At 34.0% G+C, this 23,785-nt stretch overlaps 1 protein-coding gene across 2 annotated transcripts in view; it reads right to left on the bottom strand.

Moving 5' to 3' along the window:
• The window catches only part of skap1 (src kinase associated phosphoprotein 1), a 258,909-nt gene that overhangs the window by 76,347 nt on the left and 158,777 nt on the right, over positions 1-23,785 (bottom strand). For both annotated transcript variants that reach the window (XM_039739883.1, XM_039739882.1), the window contains exons 5-9: positions 13,510-13,590; positions 9,164-9,247; positions 8,429-8,553; positions 5,269-5,332; positions 2,597-2,809 (exon numbers count right to left, since the gene is read on the bottom strand). In XM_039739883.1, the coding sequence (XP_039595817.1) occupies positions 2,597-2,809; positions 5,269-5,332; positions 8,429-8,553; positions 9,164-9,247; positions 13,510-13,590 (567 nt within the window). The remainder of the gene's footprint in view (positions 1-2,596; positions 2,810-5,268; positions 5,333-8,428; positions 8,554-9,163; positions 9,248-13,509; positions 13,591-23,785) is intronic.

The raw sequence follows: 23,785 nt of genomic DNA, 5'->3' as shown, positions 1-23,785 counted from the left end.
TTTGCATAATAGGAAACTGTTCCACATTGGAGGTGATGAAGTAAATTATAGTGTCTTTTTGAGCAGTGAGTGGGAAATTCTTCCTCTTTTTTATTCAAAAAAGATATTAGCTTTTTCCTTTCTTGCTTTGAATAAGAAAATGTTACAGTTATAGCATGAAATTAGCAGGCCGTAACACTTTGAAGAATCTTTGTACACTGATGTAATTAGATCAAAGGGTGTAACCTAAGTCATGTGAGGACAGCTCTGATTTCAACATACAACTTAATAAAATAAACTTTTACAAAAGTGTGTTACCATACCACCGGCGTATATCATCAGCTTAATAAAAATCTGAAAAATATTTACACACTAATTCAGAGAGAGAAAATAAGTGTTGTCTTAATAAATTGCACATTCATGTTGCCTTAAATTATGATAACACAATATATAAGAATATCCTCTCTTTTAAGTACTTATAAAAAAAAAAATGAAAACAGTTGACAAACTGAATTTTCTGAATTGTTACCTTCTTAAGGAAACAGAATTGTATTGAATTAGTTTGAAATTTTCATAAAAGACTACACAAATTACAAAAAAAAAAATAAAAATAACCAAACTATAAATATTGCCAGCAATGAGATTTTAAAAAACTGTATAAAATGCTTGAATGATTCAAGCATGTACTTTTCATTTTATCTGAACTATTTATTTATATATTATATACTTTCAGCAAGATGACTGGTTTAAACAATGAGATTATTTAAAGAAGCCTATGCTTAGAGTTTATTTACTGAGCAAAAACTAATCTATCTTGATAGATTTTCCATATAACATTTTATTCTATTTGATAATGAAAGGCCATTGCATAATTTAGGAAATAAAGACTTACTAAAATGGTATGTTGTGTAAATTATTACAGTGCCTCTAGGTTTAATATATTGTTCCCAAGTATAGATACAGTAGCAAAATACCTTAAGAAATATATAATAACACTCTCACAAAGGTATTATGAAAGGCAGAAACTAAAAGTACTTAGATTCAAAGAGTTTGCACAATGAAGCAAGAACACAAATGATGTTAAAACTAACATAAAACGTCTTCAAACCTTTTTAATTCAATGTACGTTTGTGGAAGCTGGAGGGATACCCTGGCAACACTGAACCCAAGGCAGAAAAACAGACTGAGCAATAAGCAACATATTTTTTGTATTCTTTTCTATTTCATAATATAGGTTTCTTCAAGGCTATATGCGCTACAATAAATCTCATTAATGTTTGTCATCAATTTTATCAACTTTATACTGTGTAACACTATTTCAATATTCAGTAAGGAAAAGGTAATCTATTTGTTTGCCTTTACAGTTGTTTACACATGGAAAACATCACGTTTAAATTTTATATATCAATATAAATGGATTTTTTTTATAAATGTCAACACAGGTCACAAGGACAATTCTGAAAATTAAAATGTTTTGATGATGGATGATGCAATGATAGAAATTAAAGACTTCAGCATAATCAAAGTGTTAAGATTCAAGTGGCATGGTAGTTGGTGCAGCTGCATCAAAGTAACAGAGCTCTGGGCTAGGATTTTTGTGAAGTTTACATACAGTAGTCTCCCTGTGCTTATGCTGTGATGAAGTGGATTACTGATTTGGTTTCTGCCTCGCACCTGAGTCTGCAACTGTAGGCCTCGTGTGACCCTATGCTGTAATCAGTTAAAGAATGACTAAAGAGACGCACAATCAAATTCAAAATTAAATAAGAGGTGCACAGCTGATATAAAAAGCAAATAAAAGTAACTTAAAATAATCAGTGTGACATGAAACCATTTTATCACAAATAAAAAATAAACAGTTTTAAAAACAACAAAGCAAAATTAAAATTACCTTCTACAAAGATATAATATAGGAGGTAATGGACAGCACACTGCTGCAATTTGTCTTACTGTTTTAGTAAATATGGTGAGGCTGTCTCTAAGTAAATATGATAGACGATTATAATTATGAAAAGTGTTGTGAAAAACCATAAACTCTGTGTTGGCTTCTGAGGCCACGTTAAGTATAATCTAATTTAAATATTGATATATTCCTGTTAGAAGCTCTGTATCATATATGTTGTTTCATTTCTCTTTACTTTTGAAATAAAAATATTGTTACACTTTTCCCCCAATCAATGCATTTTGTTATTTGTATTTCAGTGTTTTATACAAAGCATTGTGTGTGCTATGTGCACCTTGTAGATGGTTCTTACTATTTTTTAAGAACATCTGACATCTCTGGCATTTTGATTATGTAAGCTGTGAAGTAGTTGAAAATTAATTACAACCCATTAATTACTTCCTTGTTAGCTCCACCCATTTTAAACCCACCTGGTGTGACCAAGAAACCAGGTGAAGTCTCTGATTACAAACATTTTTAACCACTATCACCAGTTCAAATGTCAGACTATTCTTCATTCTGGAAGCAATTATAGCATTTCAAAGCTATGATCTCATTATTTTCAGGCAAATCTAAAGTTGAAAGACATATCTTTTCAAAACATATACTTGGGAAATGTCTTGTCACATAACTCATATCCTATTAAAACCCATATGTCCACCTGGAATTACACACCTGGAAGTTCCTCATAAATGTCATTGTCTTCTTCATCCTCAAATGGCCCATCAACACTCTGAGACGAGAAAGAATTGTGTGCTGTGTTTGGGGAGATTGCAGCATCAATATCATCATATGTCTCTTCTTCTTGATCTTCATTTCCCTGTGAAATCTGGCTTTCTTCCATATCTTCCTCCCCATCATCATATGGTATTTGGGTGGAGCTTATGTCTGTTCAACCAAAAACAAAGGCATCAGGGCGAGGAGATGTTGTTTGGGGTTTTTGCAAACAGAAATCAGTTTACTTGGACTTCGTTCTTTTTAAACATGAGCTCTAACCTAGACCAATACCCAAACAGATTATACTGCTTCTTCACCACTGTGTGAAAAAATACAGCATATCTCATCTACTGTAATTGTTTGCAAGCAAAATTATTGAATATAGCAAACTTCTGAAATACACATACTGTGTTTGTATAATACATATAGTAAGTAGTAGTTATTCCTTTTCCTTTCCTCTCCTGCCATATGTTTTTAATTTTTATGTACTTGGCATTTGAACTATTGTATGTGTTTTGAGAAGTGATTGATTTTGCATTTGGATATTCTGAGCCATATGATCAAATAAGGAGTATTATATAAAACAAATGTTAACTGTAGATTATTTGAGACTGGAAATAAAGAATGTACTTGTTTGGAATTTATTTTTACAGCAGATAAATAAAAGAATGGAGAAAGGCATGCAAACTTAAAAAGTCACTTCAAAAAGCGTCATTTTCATGTCCTAAAAAAGGCAAAAACAATAACTGTCATACACTATAAATGATTGAAAAAGTAATGTAAAAGATAGAGAGACAATACAAGTCTAAATAATGGAAAATGTCTTTGATGTTGCAGACCAGCATGTGTTCTGAAAAGGTCAGCTTTGTCAGACATATTTCTTTCATTTCTTTGGAAAAGACAGCAAAACACTAATGGTAAAGTAGATAAAGGATACAGTTTAACTTAATTTTCAAAAGTTGCTTGACATAGTTCTCTACAAGGGATTTTCATTTAAGCTTTTAGAAACTTGTGGTATCATTCGCATGGGGCCTTCACCTTTACACATTAATTGTTAGGCTGCGATTGTAGCAAAAGCTCTTGGGCAGTTTGAAACAACTGTTATGATGCTATCCATGAAGACTCCTCTTTCAAATATGGGATGTTACAGGAATCGTCTATCTTCTAAAGGTCTGGTAAAGCATTCTCTCTCAACTGAAGACAAGAAGCAGCTAGAACCAGCTAGAGATAGTAGTTTGCACCAATTTCAAAAATCACTGGTTAACCTCTGCTGTGGATTCATTATATTTACTGTATATAGACTGAAACATAAAGTCATTATGATCTTTTCCAACCTATCGTGCCCATGCCTATGTATGCCCTGTTACTCTCTTTTCAATTATTATATGTTGCACACAAGGTCAATCAAGATTTAATAAAAATACCTACATAAAAGTTCTGCTATGCTTGATTTTAACATCTCAATCTAAACATTCACTTACAGTAATTTTAAATAAGCATTCCTCTTGTTGTAAAAGTTAACTAAAGAGGTTGGTATCAGGAAGGTTATCTGACCTTAATAATCTCTGCTCCAATAACTCCTTGATGATGAGATACAATTACAAGAATTATAAGTGGGCCTACTTCACACAGAAACTTGGGGACCCTCATAAAATCATACACAGGAGAAACCCTTACTTATGATGGTCATAGACCTGATGCCTGTGGAGAGACAGGTTTTGTGGCAGGAGAGTTAAAATAGACACAGTGAGTGAGATGTATGAAGCAGAGAATATGAGGACTGTGACTTGGAATATAGGAGTATGACGGAAAAAATCAGGCAAAGAGCAGGACATGGTGAATAGAAGGAGACAAGGTGTATGTTCTGCAGAGAAGATGAGGTGAAAAAGTAAAGGTGTCAGAATGTTTAGTGGGAATAGTGGAATGTCCCCCGTTTAATATTGTAAACTAAATATTTCTGGAAAATTCTGTGATCATATACAGGCAATAAAATTGATGAGGGAATTATTTTTTGAATTGAAAAGTATATTCCTTTCTTATTTGCTGACAAGAGTCTTATCAAAGATAAAAAACAAATTCTCACCATTCTCACTTACAATGCCAGTATGAATGCTAATATAGGGCGATTCTCGATGAGATAACAGACAGAGGACTTCTTTGGCATGGGTATGATGGTGGTGGATTTAAAGCACATAGGAACAACAAGAGTTCAACAAGAAGATGGGGGCACATTTGGAAACTTGTTTGGGTAAATACAGCACATATGTTAGTACGTTTTTCTTCACACATGAAATAATGATAAAAATCTTAAATTTCAACTCTTAAAATTTTAAGCAGAAACATTAACCAGATTTTGTAATGCCATTAGGAATATGGGAATTCGTCTTTACCAGGGAGAAGTGGATTGTGCCATTAGCATATGCCTTATCCTTTGGCATCACTAAATAACTAGAGCTTTAATAAAGCAATATATTCTAAAGTATAATGTCTAAACATAATGTGTTTACATTATATTAACATTGAGAACTAGTCTGTAAGTTTACAAAGTACACTAAACTTTGTGTTGACAGTGATTGCTAAATCAAATCTTAGTTAAACTACAAAAGACCATAAATACTTTAAACACTAACCTTTCAGAACAAAGTTTATTTGATCAACCCATTCCTTTGCCTCTTTGGCAGTGTTTGCAGTAAACTATAAGAGAAAACAATACATATTTATAACTAATTCATTTAACCAATGAAATTTAATATTTTTAAATGATACAAACTGTTACAACTGTTGGGTTGAAATGTACATTTTGTTATATTTCTATAAATAAAAGTTTAAATAAAAATAAACTATCATACAATACTTTATATATTTTAGAAAATTTAGAAGGGATGATCAAAATATCATAAGCCTGACCTACAAACACTTTAAGCTGAGAAACACCTGTACTGCTGAAACATAGCAGCAGCAGGATGAGAGGAACAGGAGAAAAGATCTTGCCAATAAAAGATGCAAACATCTAGAATGAAAAGTAGACAGAAATGACACAAAGCATGAAATGCTTAACAGAAATTAAAAAAGAAGTGCCTATAATCTTGAAAACAGAAGAATAAACACAAAAGTACACAAGCATTTGCTTTTCACAGGTTATCCACAGTCTCAGATGGAGACAGAATATAAAGTAAGTGGTGACTATCATGTTTTAGCCAGGGTTCCTCTCCTTGCTGGGCTTCAGATTCATGTTTTATGTCTATTTTGTTCATTTTTGATTCTTTAATATATATTGTTTATGTGCATTATTCTTTGTTTATGATTTTATTTATGGATGTAAACTGCCTGTGTTATGTCCCCTGTGATTTGCAGGTGGTCCTCAAAAGGCAGAGCCACCTGCCAATTACGGCCAGGAACTGACCTTCATCCTATAAACCCTGAGGGTCTCGCAGAGTTCCTGGTGGTTCATTTTAAATGCAATGAGGAGTCGTGAGTTCTTGTGTTTTTGTGAGTTTGCTATTTTTTGATTTTTGAACTTTGCTCTGTCTAATGACTGTTCAATTGGGACTTAGTTTGATTTGGATTGCCTTTGTTACAGGCAATTCCATTTTGCCTTCTGCTGTCTCCAGAGCTAGCTTTTGGTTACAGAGCATTTTTTGAAATACATCTTTTTAATTTCTTAAAGACTATGCATTTACTCATTACTAGCCACAGTTTGAAAGTGATGTCAGTGATGTGTTTTTGGGACTGCATGCTTTGGGACTCTTAATTCATGACAGTGACCTCTTATCTTATAGTGAAAGTGGCATCATGTGCCACGAATATCCAACTTGTTTCCCAGACATTGGCTGAACAACCTTACAAAATGGTGGCGTCCATAACAAACCAAAATAATGTCTGAATCAGCTCAAAAGAAATGCAACAAATCTTAAATACTGAAAATGATAACTAACAATTTTCAACATTCTACATTTTTCAAAACCCAAAATGAGAAAACAAATCATTTAAAATATGTAAGAGAAAGTGTATGAAAAATTAAATCATGAAGCATCACACACCAGCAATCCAAACAAGTTTTATTTTTCAACATAATCCCTGTTATCATCAATGCACTCCCATGACATTCCTGATGGTCTTCAATGCCACTCAATAAAACCTTTTGTTTTGCTTCTGCAACCACTCTTCTGTAGCTGACATGATGTCTTCACCATTGGCATAATGCATCACATGGTGGCAGCCTTTCAGAGAGGGACACATGAAGTAGTCGCTAAAGGCCAAGTTTACAAAATAGGGCGGGAGTATCATCTTATCCAAATCACAGTTTCACAGAGCTGCCTTTGTAACGTATGCAGTGCGAATGGGAAGACTGTCATGAAGAAAAAAAAGGTTGGTTGACAGCTTTCCTCATTACATTTCTCTCATTGACTTCACAAAATCCCAAAGCAAATTTGACTTTACAGTGTAAGTGTCCCTTTTGAGGCATTTAATGAATATGATTGACAAATCACCATATTAGCTCTGGCATGGGCTTTTACTTTCTTAGCATATGGTTAGTCACAAAATTTTCATTGTTTTTACTGCTGTTTGAACTCTGTGTCATAATGATGTATCTTAACCCTAAGTTTCATCATTAGTTAGAAATGCTTTTTAAATTTGGCTTGAGATTCTCCTCAGGACATTGACTTTCATGATGTTTCATTTCAGTACTCAACATTCTTTGTCACCCAATGAGTGCCGACCTTCCTTATGTTTAATTGTTCATGTAGTAAGGATTCTCCTGGTCCTTAACTAATTCATATAGTGTCTGTTATTTCACACATTACTCTTTGAATCCCCATTATGGTTTGCTCCACAGTAGCAATGTTTCTTCTGTTGTTGATGTTGGCTAATTTAAGAGACCTCCTGCCAAAATGGAATTTCACATCCAATTTTTTGACTGTGGCATAAGAAATTAATTAGTCCTGGAACATGTTAAGTAGGCAATAATAAACCCCTCAAGTCTATTGTTCTCTTACATTAGAAATTCAGTTATAATATAATACCTAATTTTGTTATTTTTTTGTGGCCTCCATATTTATTGTCTTCTGAAACAAGAAACATACACTATAAACCATAAATGCCTAAAGCTTGCAATTTACATATTTAGTACACACAATCGAATCTTTGGCCTCTTACAAAACTGCTGCCGTAGAATACTCCTTTCAGGTTCAGGATCAAAATGTTTGATCACTCCTTGCAAAATTTTCTTTCAAAAAATGTCAGTCAATATGAGATATTTTCTGAAAATTATTATTTTTTTCTTTTTTTACCTATTTTTTCCAACTTTGCATTTTGAATCTTAACTAACTTCTAGGGTGAATAGAGACATTCTATCATTTATTTCTATTGGTCAGTGCTCCAGTATTCTCTGCAGTATTTGTAATATATCAGCAGACAGGACAGGAAGTCTTGCCAATTAGTGAACTAAACAAAACACTTTCTTCATTGACCTAGTCACATCAATGCAAAGTGAATAAAACACTTAGGGATACATTGTCCAGTGATAATAAAAGTTGCAGCTTATAGTTTCAGAGCATTTATGGTGTTTGCCTTTGTGGACTACATTATACATGATCACACTTTACCAACTTTTCAAGCTCTTGTGGTATAAATGGTAATCTAAAGAAATAAAAACATGAAATCCATTATCATGATCATTTCATTAGAATGTGAAATGTCTATTCTAAACTACCCTAATTTGCAAAAAGTAAAATTTCTAACTTTTAATATTAAATCAGGTATCATTACTATCCAAGTACTTATGCTCACCTGATAAGTCCGCTGTCCTGGTGCTTTAAGCTCAAAACAAGCATTCTTCTTAGCATCTTTCCGCAGGCTCCCCACCAGTTCTACTTGATATCCATTGATATAAAATGCACCTTTTTGCTGTTTTTCTGAAAATAGCAGAAACGTAATTATTTTTGTTATACATATTTTCTGAATTTGACGCAATATTTGTTAAGAAAAGTCTATAAGGCACAACATAGCTAGCTCATCAGTTCCTATTCACCTCTTGCTTCAAAAATACTACTGAGATGAGATCTGAAGTCCTTGCAAATAAAGAAAAAACAGTTATGGATCTCAATTATACATTTGGATAGATGGATTAATGAAAGCAAATGTTTTGACAAATTCAAAAATGATTGAAAGTCCACGTACACATTCATTTCCTGGATCTTCTTTGTTGCAATACAATACACAGTAAACTATAGCCTCTCCAGGCAGCAAAACGCACAGGACAATAATTATACCTACCCAAGATGCCAGTCATAATGCCAATTTAGAGTTCAATTATTTTATCATTTAACTAGGTTGGAGCAAGGATAGAAAACACAGGATTCACACAGATAGCAAACTGCCTTGAAATCGTAATCCAGCAAGCAAGCCATTTCAAGAAAAACAGAATTAACTAGGTTATTTATTTGTGTAAACACAATCTTATTAGCAGCACATGACATTATATTCTTTCCAGCACTAGAGAAAATGTTAAGGCACAAAGCTTACCTTTATCACTGCCATAATAATAGAAAATATTATTGTTTAACACACACCATCTTTTCTGCCATTCAGAGCCAAAGAAGCTATGATCTGTCAAGCAGAGATTAAAATTAATTTTTGTGACCAAATTTTAATTGACGTTTAGCAAGAAAAAATACAGGATTTACAGGAATGAATATTTGATAAAAAAAATCCTAAGCCAAGGGAAAGGAAAAAAAGAAACAATTAAAATAAGAACAGGGTTCCATCCACCCACCTGTATTACCCCAAAACGCAACCACCCTAAACACATTCTTATCTCAGCCCTTATGAGAGCGATGAGTAGTATAAAATATATACACCAATGGACACATTGAGTAGTGCGACCCAAACAGCAGTCCTCAAGGATGAGAAGATTGAAAAGGAGAGTGTTGGGAATGCTCACATGACACCTGTCCCTAGATTAACTGCACCCTAAGCTGACATTTAGCAATGTTAGGACTGGAAGATCCATTTATCCTTGGTGCTGATGATTCGAGAAACATAAGACTGAGAAGAGATGATTTTCAGATGTTGAAAGAGGGACAATCTGCCAATTTCCACGGACAGACTATAATTGACTTTGTGGCAATCATGACAAGGGAAAATAACATTCACTGGGGTGGGGAGATAGAGAGAGAAGAGGACTCCAATATAAGGTAGATTTGAGGAAGAGAAATAAACTTGATAGAAATGGCAGCTGAAAGAAAACTGGAAACAAAAGAACAAAACACAAAACTAGTAGACATTTCCAACATGTATTTAAAAATTTGAAAAGGACTGCCTGATAGAAACTTCGGTTTAAATCTGAAGCTAAATCCACAGAAAAGTGCTCGAGGGCTAAAATTTAAAAAATGAACAAATCTAAATGCAATGTTTTCTGGAGGAGACAGAATATTCTTTAAAATTGATTCCCATGAAAAGAGGAGTTGCAGGGAGGAGGCCATAATACCAGATATATTAAAAAGAATAAGCATCTATAAGATGCTTTGCACCAAAATTTATACTTTACTGGTATGTGCTTTGAGTGAGGGAAAATGAATTGGCAAAGTTATTGAGACTGAGTGGATGAGGAGGGAATGGAGAAGATAAGAAACATTACAAACCTTAAGACTAGATCTAAGATGAAGATGGAGCAAAGTGGAGGCAGAAATTGTGAACACCTTAGAGATGGAAATGTATGGCACTCTTAGTCACCAAAAATATCCGTGAGAGTTGAGATGCCTCAAGTCAGCCAAGAAGGAAAGGAAACTGGGTTGCCATAATGCATAAGGCTGGATTAATCAAAAGGAGGGTTTGAGACAGTCATCACAGACGGACACCCAATGGTTTTTGAACTATGCAAAAAATATTCAGGGCATATACTGTTTAAAAAAAAGTGGCACAAGTTGGAGGCACAAGATTTTAGCGGCACTGCAGAGAAAGGCAGAGATGGAAGAGGTTGAAGGGCCACAATATTAGATTCAATAGTGAACCATGAGGGTGAATTCATAGTGGGGTTAAACTGACTCCAGACTGATTCCAAGACATAAGAACCATCTTTCATGTGTCACCAAGACTCCAGAGTATCTGTTTATGCTGGTCTCCCCATATTAACATATGCAGCCACAAAGATTTTTTTCTTGCTGTTTTTCTTGTTTTACTTTAGAGATGCTTAATTACTTTAAAGCCCTTTTAAGCTATCTCACAGTGTCTGTTTGTGAAGCTTCTTGAAATGCAACATTTAAACTAATGGCAAAAATCAGTGTTTCCTTTCTTGGATCCAAGTAGTCCTCTTACTTCATTAACAACAACAACAATATTTATTTGTACAGCACGTTTTCCTACAAATGATGTAGCTCAAAGTGCTTTACAAGATGAAGAAAGAATAAAGAAAAAATATAAAAATTAGGCAATGCTAATTAACAAATTCATTAAGTAATTAATTAATTAGGTCTAGTATGCTTTCCTTACTGTTCCACAACTTCTCTTGATTCAAATTTTTTCTCTATTTTCCTGTTAAATTATCTACTTCTGTACTATTTCACTTGGGAATAATTGCTTAAATTTCAGTAAATATAAATCCTTAATTTTTTACCATTACATTTGTATTATACTTTAGATATGATGTAATAATTTGTTTAGCAACTGCATATTTGCATTCATGTATGGAAGTCACTTTGCTTTGTACAGTAATAGTGATTACTCAGTATGAAATGAACTAAACACGACAAAGGGAAAATTAAGAGAAAATACACAATCAAATATAAACAAACTACTTAATCTCTGTATATAATGCTGCATAACATTCTCAACCTTGCATAATCCAGCTCTGGGTTATCAGGGACAGAGCATTTCTCAGCAGACAACCAACCCAGTCAATCACAGGGCCCACTCAGAGAAATACATACACTCTGTCACCATGCTGCCTACTCTGTATACATTAACCCTGAAATATTTCTTTCTTCCACTATGTTGAAATGTTCTAAATATTCTTGCCTTATGAAATGGTTGCATTCTTCTTATTAGTATAAGTTACATGTACTTCTGTCTGAAAGCCAGGAGCCACTACCTGCCAGCTCAGCTCACAACAACCGACAATGCTAAAAACTCCTATCCTATAAGGTGGAAAACAAAAACCAGGCAACTGGAACTTTGAAAGAATCGGACAAGGTAATCATATTGCTAAAGGGGGGAAATCAACTAGTACAGAACTTAATACTGTTAGAATGTTCATCATTCTGAAATGTTAAAAGATCAGACTGAAATTTAGAATAGCTTTGGTTGTAAGATACTTTAAGGCAGATTTACACAAGACTTGAAAGATATGATACTGTTTATAAAATGTAACGATTCAAAGCATATTTCTTTAATTCCCTTATTACCATTTTTGGAATGTAAACTATACCATTATACAAAAACAAGTAGATTTTTAACAAATTGTAATATGTTAGGCAACAGACATGTTATCTGCTGGTCTCTCAAGGGCAGCATTTTAGATTTGTATGGTCCTGCATTTTTAATATAAACAACATGATCTCTGAACACAACCATCAGTTCAGTAACATAATTAAATGCCATCTCAGACAAGTAATGGCCATAGAACTCACACTTGCTCTCTCACAAGGGAATCTGCGTTAAGTCTACCTTTGTAAAAAATAGATTCAAATGTTAAAAGAGAATAAGTAATTTCTATGACCTGGTTGTCACTGCAAATAAACAATGCGCTTAGTTTGTAAACAAACAAAGGATAACTATGTGCTTTCAGAAAAGAGGTGGGAAACAGCCACAGAACCCAGAGGACAATATGGTTGGTGTTCAGCTTCAGGCGTTCATAATGAATGCTAATGAAACCCATTAAAAGCAGACTGTACCTTAAATACATCCTTCAACTGTAAATTGAGCAAGTTAAGTAGCTTACTTCATTATATTAGTATAGTCTAGCAAAGGAAAATGGGCCCAGGAAGTGCAGCAGTAAATATTTTATCTGTTTGTTAAGAATTAGCCCTGGACAGTTATGAGTATTAAGTAAGGTCTATAGGGAGGTCATGTGGGTTGCATAACTGAGTGGGTAACCTATTATTGGTTAACAGAAATTACTTGACATGAAATAAATGCATTTTGATAATAAATGTGGACTGGATTGATTCTTTAATCATTGATTACTTTGCTAGTAATACAATTATTCTGACCTCGTAGTGAACAATGCAGATAAAAATGTGATTTTTACCCACAAATCAACTTCAGTTTATTTCAATTGCCCAATACACATGGAGCTCCCATGATCTTCTAGTAAGAAAACACATCAGCTATCATGCAAGAGTGAAGAGACAAATAAAGTTGTTTACAGAATACCCTCCAAATAATTAAAAGATTCCATAGGCTGTTTTACTTTAAAATAAAGCCTTTACATATAATAAATATTTTCATTTTATAATTCGGCTCCATGGTTGCCAATATTATTAACTGATATTATAGTGAACACTTGACATTATTAATACTAATGACATTTCATCCTAATAGAGAGAAATGCAATATAAAACAAGGCTAGGCTAAATAAATCAGAACAGTGAAAATAAGTGTTTATATAGTACAGTCTGTAGAGACTCAAAAGTTCAATGACTTCAACACTTATTGGCTCACATAGATTTTTCCCCTCAGTGTCCACACTGTTTTATACTGTCCGTAGTGCAGGCTATTCTGTGTAAGCCTTGTGTAAAATCCTTCCAGTATAATATATGTTATTTTCTTATCATGAGAAAAAAGACTGTAGTATACAGTATATAGCATTTTCACATGAATTGTTTTTCTTCTAAACGCCAAAGTAATAATACAGAAAACAATGTGATTTATACCTCTTCGTTTTTTCTCCAAGTATCCTTGTTTTAAGATGTTTGCAAGTTCCTGTGCTCCCACAAGGTCAATTTCTTCAAAATCTGTTAGAATGTAAAAGTTAAACAAGAAATACTTCAGTTATTCACTCTACAGATATAAATTAAACAATGACAAGCTTACAATATGTGAATGAACTGGCTCAGAAAATACCACCTGTTAGGTTTACTCATAGAGTGGATTGCACTTGGTTACCCTATTTTGTTTTACTGTGGAGCCCAGTACATGGTTAGTTAAAATAAATTTTTAATGTTTGGCTTTTTAAATGGTAGGCAGTTTTGGCCTATGAAGATTAGGCTTTTGATGTGCTGATTTTACAACTTTAAGAGTTAAAACAACAGGCAAAACAAACCAATCCGCCTAAATGTAGAAGTATTGAACATGAACTTCTTTATGCAAGTGAAATGAAACTCCTGGTTAGAAAGAACAACCAGACTCATGGAAAAGAAACAAAAAAGATCTCAAAAAATAAAAGCCAAATCCTGAAACCATTTAACATAAAGAGCATGCCTGGAAGTTATTGTACTTGCCTGTTTATGTGACATTTGCTTTAGCCTTAAATAATGAGATGAATGCTATGTTCACATGCTATGGGCATTTTTGTTATGGCTAACCTCCCTATACTGTTGCATTCACATTAATTTCCAGTTAGTGTTTCCTGTGAGAAACATAAGGTTACTTTTGATTGGTTAATTGGTTTACACAAAAAGCTCTTTTTTTAAAAAAAAAAAGCAAATTAAGCCTGTATCATATTATTTAAAACACAATTTTATCACAAAAATTCAATTGATAACTGACCGGGTTGTTATTATTTTATTATGTTGAAAGAGAAAAAAAGTCAACATTGTGTCACATCTAACATAATGGTTATCTAAAGATTGTCCTACTGAGATATACCATATTTGCATGAAATGTCCCTTGGGGAAACTAGCATTTTCTGTGTGTCCCATTCACAAGAACGTAAAATAATCTGTAAAATATTAATCCACCCATCACCCTAAAACGTGCAACTTAGTGATGTGGCTGGGAACTGAATTAACTGATGAAAATCCAATAGAACATGAGGAAAAAGTGCCAATTCCGCAAAACCAATGACCAAGCTGGGAGCTGAAACCTGGCCTCAGTAGCTGTGAGGCAATAGCGCTTATCATTCAGCTACCTGCTGTCAAAATTAAAAACTGTAAATAATGTTACTTTCTAACACCCACTTACTACAATTCAGGGGCGTAGGGAGCTGCAGTCCATCAGATGCCAGGCAGGAAGAAATAAGGATCCAAACTGAAAACATTTTTCATTTGCGTTACTGACATCAAACTTTAGGACAATACAACTAACTGCACAGAAATGACCAAAATGTTGCTTGTCACCTTACTTCCTGCCTCTCTAGGCACGAATATTGCATTAACTAAACCCCCTCAAGTTGTAAAGCCCTGCTGTTTGAAAACATGAAAAATACTTGCGTGGAGTTTTATTTAGATGCTACAATTGCGTAACCCACCAGGGTGTCAAAGGCAGAACTAGCATGCCGGCATCAATATGCATACTAGAATTGAATTACCCGGGGGACAGAAATTGCAACATGCACTGCTTCAGTGGTTTAATTTCATTGCTCTCAGAACATTAGCAGCGTGGGGGCTGCATTTCCCATGGCTGTGGAAAGAGTGAGAAGAGAGAGGGAGATGAAGAAAGTAAAAAAGAGAAACAAGTAGCAGCTCTGTAGGCTTGACGCTACACAGTGATGATTCAGGAGGATGACTCTCCAAATTAAAAGATGTGTCAATATTCTCACAAAAGTGAACATACAGACAGGGAAAACACTAGTTCATTTATTTTCAAAACAAATACTGATAAACACGATATTAATTTAGGTTTCCTGAAAGAAACTGCAAAGGTGAAGAGAAGAAAGATTTTACTTTTGTATTTTTCTCTTTGAGTGTACAACAATCTTTTAGAGCTAAAACAAAACAATTATTGTGCCTGGATAAATATTTTCACCACTGAAATTATATATATGCATAGAGAGGGGAGCCACTTCAGCCACCACCAATATGCAGTATCCACCTGGATGATGTCACAGCAGCCATTTTGCAGCAGTAAGCTCACCACACATTAGTTATTAGGTAGTGAAGGGGTAACAGAAGTAGTTAGCCAATTAGAGAGAGGGCATGATTAGGAGTCCAGAATGACCAGGCCGTGCTGGGCAATTTAGCCAGGACAATTTATAAATATCCTACTCTTCATGAAAGATGTCCAGAGATCTTTTATGACAACAGAGAGTTAGAATCTCGGTTTTACATTTCATTCGAAAGACTGTGTCATTTTTACATTACTGTTTCTCCATCACTGCACTTGGGCACTGGGATCCACAGGGTAAGTGTCCCTTGTTGGCCTCACCAACACCTCTTCAGGCAGCAATCTAAGCTTCTCCTAGATGGTCTTCCATCTAAATATTGTCCAGGCCTGAACATTAACTCAGCTTCAGGTGGATTACCTGTTCTGAAGACTATGTGGTATGGCTGCTGATTCTGTGAATAAATATACTGTATACTGTATATCTTTGATGTTGTTATACTGTAGCTGCATTAAACTACGCACATTTCACATTTGCATTTACTGCATATTTATTATCTATACTTACTTTATTTTAATAAGGGCCAAAAGTATTGCTCAAGACAATGTCTTAAATCATACTTAACTGCAGTTGTTCTACATTTAAACTAACCTTAGTAATGCTGATGTCTTAGGCAATATCTCATAAGAAGCAAGAAAACCTTCAGATGAATATTAAAGGTTGCCTGTGAGTCAAATGGCTTTTGGTCACAATTAACTTACTTAAATTCTTATGTTTTTTATAAAACATAATCAGTACACTAAAGAACTTAGGGACATATAATAAGACAAAACCAGATGTACTGAACTAGGAAGTCAACGTCAGGTTTCAAAAAAGCTTTTGTGTCATTTAGGAAATAACATTTTACAATGCATAAGGTTTACTCTATACCAGCAGGAGTGGATGGTAAGGAAGATTTAGAAATATTAAAATTACTTTCCAGAGCAATGATATTCATCATTAGATACATTTTGTGGTCAATATAGAAACTACAACATTTCTTGACATGGATGTTGTGCAGTTTAAGTTAATAAGAATTTTTTAAAATATATACAATACAATACATACATACAGTATTAGTATAAAAATACGTAAGATGATATACAAAGTTAAGTTGAAAAAAATCATTATGCTATATTATATTATTGCTTATATTTAATTCAATTTTTAGACTATGACAATTATTTTAAAATAAAATCATTTAGGATATTGAATACACAAAAGTTGACATAGTAAGGGCCCAAATTGTGCTGTTTTGCATGGTATCCTGGATATAAGGTCCATAAGACATAAGTTCTGACAGGGATGCCAGAGGTCTGACACGTAATTAGTATAAACTAATGGATGAAAAGTGACAGCAAACATAATCAGATGTGGGAAGTTCCCCAGGCCAACAGAAGGCAGCAGCTAGGAGCAGCTGTATATGGTGTTTCTGGCCCTTGCAGGTTTGCCTAACCCTTTAAAGGTAAATGGGACTCTCACCATCACATCTGTGCCTTCGACTTACAGCAGTGCCCTAGTGTATAAGACCTAGATTATTTTGATTTAAAAGGATAATGAACAGTTTATTGCCCTTGTATATCTGATTCTTTATGAGTACTGTATTTTGATCACAAAGCTGTCGGCCAAACACTCTAGAAAATATTAACCTAACTATCATAAGTCTGAATATAAATTTTGCAGACAAATGGTGCAGTCCACCTTATTCTGCTTTGCTGAACTGGGGTTACAAATTCCCATGAAACATTTTCTTGCAGAGGTTGAAAAAGTCAAAAATTCCTATTTTTTTCTAACTAAATTTGAAAGATTTATAAAGACAGACATGACATCAATACTAGCCCAACTAAGAAAAAGTATCATTTACAGCTGTAACAATAAATAAATAAATAATAAAAAAGTACACATTCACTATACAGATTGAACAGTGTTGTAAAATCTAATGTAAGTCCGTTTAGGAAAAGTACATGTCCGTGGTACACATTTTGCAAGGGACACAGATTGGGTAGTGACAGAGTCATTAGACTTGCAGGATTACCTGAGTTAGGTAACGTGACGTACCCCAGAGTTTTACATAGCATGTCTGGCACAGAAATGCTTCAGAGAAAACAAGAAGTGAACCCAAAAGTACTCCTGGATACAGAGTGACCCTCGTGTATATTGTATGTGACAAAAGAGAAGTACTACTCTTTCATATTTTGTATTTTTTTAGTTATTACACTTCCTTCTATTTAACTTCACTTGTATGTGTTATTTTTGTTAAATTAAACACTTGTTTATTTTACTTGAGTCTCTTTGGCTGTTTCTGGACATAAGGTCTGCCCTACAGTGCCCCAACAGGTCACAACATACAAATAATATAATTAGTAACAAATGATGGAAAAAACTTTTCATGCAACTGACATAGACTTGTCTTCAACAAATAGCCAATTATTGTATTATTATAATTGTTCTTCATTTATGATTTACCTGTATATATACTGTACATACATATACACATTTTTACATAAATCTCAGTAGATTATAGACAGCGTATATTTGGTTATTCAACAAACGCCTATTTAAAACAAAGAAACAACCATTAACCTAGACCAAAACTGTATTTTTCCCCCTAATATAATGATTACATATTTCCTGTGTTATTAAATGTAAAAGAAAAAACATCTCTACAAAATATGCAAATATACAGAACTGTACTTCTGTTGGGTCATCTTCTACAAGTCTTCTACAAGTGAAATAACTTACTTTCTTCCATGAACCTTTTAATATTTTAAAATAAATTAAGGGGCATTATGATAAAACATGATGATATAATGTACTTGTGAGGCCACATCTGGAGTACCGTGTGCATTTCTGATCACCATGGTACAAGAAAGACATAGCAGCACTTTAAATCATTTAGAGAATAGCAAACATGTGCATTCCAGGACTTAAGGTCATGTTATATTCAAAAAAACTAAACATGTTTAGTCTTAAGCAGAGGAGACTGCGTGGGAAGCTAATCCAGGTTCTTCCTCAAAAAAAAAAAAATCCTTAAAGGCACTGATAAAGTAGATGCAGCAAAGTTCTTTCATCTTAATGGTGAATCATATACTTCATGGATACCTGTGGAAGTTAAGGGAAAGTGCATTTAGGACTGAGGCCAATAAGCACTTCTTTACCCAAATAGTTGTGGAAATCTGGAACAAACTACCAAGCCATTGAGTTGAAGAAGAAACACTGAGCAGCTTTAAGAAGAATCTGGAAGAAATATTAGGACATCTTAGCTATTAGCTAAACAAACAAGCTTGATGGACTCAATGGTCTTCTCTCGTTTGTCAAATTTTTTATGTTCTTATGTCTAATGTGTTTCCTTATATTGCATTTGCAATGAGGAGATTTGTAATTTATTTTAAATTAAATGATTATGGGTGTGTGCATGAATGGATTTGTTTCTACAATTTGTAATCAGATTAAACAGGTTTGAATATGAATAGAAGGGTGGAAAACAAAATGAGTAAAGAAAACATTCAGAACACTAGACTGCTTTAAGTCTAAAAAAGATTTTGTTACAAAAAATTGAAAATTGACTTTGTCAGTAGTGGTATATTCCTGCTTGAATGTTCATAAACTGAATTTGTAATTTTTTTTTGAGTTTTGAGGAAAATAAAAGGATATTGTTTTCTTTATAATTTTCAATGCTTTCAGAGATTTTATGCTTTTGCAAACTGTGAAAAGATCTCTGAAATGAAATTGGAACTTAATTTACCAGTGGATTTTCCCAAAAAATGCTTAATAACTTAACCAATTATTAAATGGTGGCTACTTGAAGGTACAAGTAAACAACCGAAGAAGGCATTAAAATACTAACAATATGATTTACCTTAATTGAAACATGTACATATGTGTAGCATACACTGTATATTGGAATTGTTCCGACAAGTCTAGTCATACTAAAAGACTGGTGTTTTACACCATGTTTCAGACTAATAAATATAAATAGTTGCTTAACCAAGTTTCAGACTAATAAATATAAACAGCTTTACTGTATCTCCATTTAGGATACAACTACATGTTTATGAACAAGAGATGGCACAGTTGAGATTCGCAAAAGCCATTTTTGCAACTTCTACATGCAATTTAAGTAGTCTGAAAATACAATCAAATCAGTCCAATTAACATCCCTCATAAACACCATATCAATGCAATGTCCTTGGTAACAGTCAAACTTGAATTCTTCACTTAGTATTTTTTCCATTTTTCACGAATGTTTAAGAGGCATTTGAAGTTCCCAAATGAGCGGTAAACATCTGAATAGAACACATTAAACATTCCAACCACACACCAGATGTGTTTACTTCCACTTGTTTTCAAAGGGGTCACATGATGAAAGGAATACAGAGAATGGGGGATCAAATTACAATTTTTTCTTCAGTGCTAAAGAAAACTCCAATAGTAGCACTGCTTCATTTACACAAAAACCCATTTTAGTCCAACTTTCTGTTGTTAAAAGAGTCTATACTTTAGATATTTTTTCAGTTTAGTTCTGTTCATTGAGTGCAAGCCTCCCTCCATTTAAACAATCATGAGCTTATTCAATTCTGTGATGGTGACAAATTTGTTTATGAAAGAATTTAAATGACTTGTCATGAACAGAACCAGTGTTATAAAATGGGGAGTTCTTCTTAACACCAGTCAACTGTATACCCTTATCTTAATAAGTTAAAGCACACTATACAGAACTACACATGATCTAAAATATACCTTCGAGATTTAAACAGATTTTTGTGTTATTTAACTGAAGCAAGCATTTTGATTTTCCTTTAACACTTCTTTACCTTTTCTTTTCTTGGTGTCATGTTTGTTGTGCTTGACATCAATATTTTTTGAACAAGTTATCCCTTTCAGTCTTGGATTGTTTCAAAATGGACGTTAGAGCTTAAAATCATTATATTGTCTCCAGGATGTGTGCACATTGATGTTTTGGTTTCCTCTAATACACTAACCAGGGTTAGCCTTACCGTGACACACATAACATTCTTATTTACTTATATTCCCAACATTCTGAGCCTTAAAAATGTGAATAAAAATATTATTGTGTTTATAGATATATGCATTACATACAGATTAAATAGTATTTTGTATTTTATTTAAATATGAAATTTGTAAATGCATATTGTGCTTTGAGTACATTTATCAAAGGCATGGGTGCTAGTTACAAATAAATGTAACTACAATTTAGTTAATGAGAGGACATCAAAGCTACCACTGTTTTTACTAATAAATAAGTATCAGAACAACACAGAAATATAATTTTGCTGTAGGAACAACAATACAGAATATTCTATTTATGTTGCCCATAATACCCAAACTTCTTGATTTGCATATGTTTTTCTGATAAGCAGTCTCTGCTACTAGCTGTTTGAAAAAGCATTGCAAAATTTTACACATATTGCCAGAGCTGGTTCAGAGACAGCCCAACCCATCATACTGATAACCACACTAACCCCTGGCGCCTTAGGCTTTTATTGTACTTCCACCCCAGCAACAAATAAAAAGGCCTTTTAATTGAACTTAATAACATTTCCAAATGATAATAATGACTATAAGTTGCCATCTCTGTTAGTATTTGGACGTAAGCCTCTTCTATTGGCCTGGGAGCAAATTACTTTGCTTTTTGCTTCAGTATTATTGTTTGTGATGGTAGGAAAAAATGGGGGAATAATTAAAAATAAATGAATGATTCATTAGAGTGGGTGTCTTGCTGCATTCAGCATGGCCCTCGTTAGGCTGCGGCCCTCTCAACTGGCTTTACATGAAGCACAGCATAGCAAAGTGTATCACTTCATTAAGCACAGATGCTGAAAGCAAACATTATAATTAACTTGCACTTGAATTTCTCTTTTCTATTGTTTGAATGTGGACAACAGTTTTTTTTTTTACAATTCTTCTCAAATTAAGCAAAATGGTCTTTGAAGTTTGCAGTCAGTCTTACTTTAATTTTGTTTCCTTCATCTCAGGCACATTAAACTCAAAGTAAATGCAAGCAAAATTGTAATACCCTCCACAAACACTCTCCTGTTTACAGACTTTCATTTAGTCAACAATTCAGAGAAACCTTGCAAAAATATACTAAAATGTTGCAAAATGGTATATCTGCTCAGAATAGGAATTTTAGCACCTGGCACATCTGGTCAATCTATTAGGTGAGACAAGCAACCACCTAGGGCGCAATCACCCAAGGGGCACCATTTTTGAAAGTTAAGGGACCCATACTCCAGACATCAAGTTTATGTGACTCAAGCAGGGCGTAGTCGGTACCTTTTTGCTGTTTTTTTCATTCAAAGGGTGTGCATAGTGAAAGCATGCTATGGACACTGAAATGCGCCATATGGGATTGAAAATAGTGGACCACAAAATATACACCTAAAGGTTCACTCTTTTTTCAAAAGGTGCACCCTTAGATGATATAAACATTAACAGGAATGGAACCTTTTAATTAGACTCTCAGATAAGGAAAGGAAATCAGTCATTAACAGCACATCATATATTCTTCATATATTGGTGCAAAGCATGGTGTATGGTGTTACTCAGATAAAAACAATACATTGCACACACATATCTTGGCTAATATTCGCTAAAATATACACAAGAATCTGATTTTCTGAATGATGTCATCACATGTCTACCTCTCTAAGACAAATGTTATATGAATGCTTAATGACTGGATGATTTTGGAGGAAAAAAATGCTTGCTTATATATGAGATAGTTTTAAATTAAAAATATCTACTAATTCTCTATTAGCATTATTTTGAAATAACCTAATCAATATCAACATTATGCCATGAAAAATTGCTTGCTCATTGTCATAATTTACTTAGTTGGAGGAATCCTAACCCACCCTCAATAACTTAATGTGAAAATGTTGTCTAATTTTCTGTGCAAGGAATGGTCCAAAGACTTTCAGAATCTTCCATGAATTTACTAATACTGGTGCCGAGTTGAATAGAATATGAAATATAAATGTTAGGAATGAAGTACTGATTGTGTATTTGATTGAACTATGTCTCACTTACTGTAATACAATTTACAAATCAATAAAATAAAAATATACAAATTGACCTTTTCAGCTGTGCTGTTCAAACTATGTAGTTAATGTGTGGTCTTTATAATAGGGCAACTATAGATATATAGGAAAACAGAAATATGGGAAACACAAGACATTTTATGAAGAAGTGTGTCTTCAAACAGTGCTTGAACATTAGTAAACATGGAGCAGCTCATATGGTAATGGGAAGCTTATTCTTCAGCCAGGGGTTAAGAAAGGAGAAATGGCATTGTCTGGAAAGAGGTGGCACAGATACCACTACATCTGAAGCAGTAGAGATCCTTAAGGGAGGGATGTACATATAGAGAGACTGAAAAATGAAGGTGGAGAAGAGCAGTGCCACACAGTGAACATTAAATAGAGACAAGAGTTTTTAGGTGAATTAGCAATTGGCAGCTGTCATGGATGGACTTGCATCCCTGCTGGGATGAACCCTATTCCCTTACCTGGCCAGAAGGACAGTATAAAGGATGATCTGGAAGACAGGTGTGGAATTCCCTGTCCTAGCTAGGATGCTAACATAAAGAGCCAGTGTGGCAGAGTGTGCACTCGGATTGGTGTTCTGGCAGAGATAAATGGAAGTCCGTTACCTGTATGTATCTGACCAGTATAGTGGATGAACAACATGACTGGAGGTACATTCTGACTGGGCTGGTTAGATTCCCTTTCCCAGTCGCTTGCCAGAAAAAAAATGTGGGACAATGGGAGACTACCACTGAGTACACTGGCCAGCCAGTCTACTGAGAACAACAACCTATGCAAATAGTGGCGTGTGTTGAGTGAAAGTATTGGATCTAGGGAATGCTAGGAGGAAAGAAGCAAAAGATCTGGCTTAATGAAGGCATGACTGTATTGAAGGAGAGTGAATCATCTTATATTACTAACAGGTTCAAGGCAACACTATGTAGAACAATGCTTAGATAAACATCGGTGAATTGAGAAGCAGAAGGCAAGTACGAGATTTTGGACTTGTAAAGGTTAAAGTTAAGATGATGATATTAATTTATCTATAATAAGATGACATAAAGGAAGTTGTAAGATTTA

This window comes from Polypterus senegalus, chromosome 17 (genome assembly GCF_016835505.1).
Source record: "Polypterus senegalus isolate Bchr_013 chromosome 17, ASM1683550v1, whole genome shotgun sequence".
NCBI classification, from domain to species: domain Eukaryota; kingdom Metazoa; phylum Chordata; class Cladistia; order Polypteriformes; family Polypteridae; genus Polypterus; species Polypterus senegalus.
This window is presented reverse-complemented; position numbering and strand designations above follow the sequence as displayed.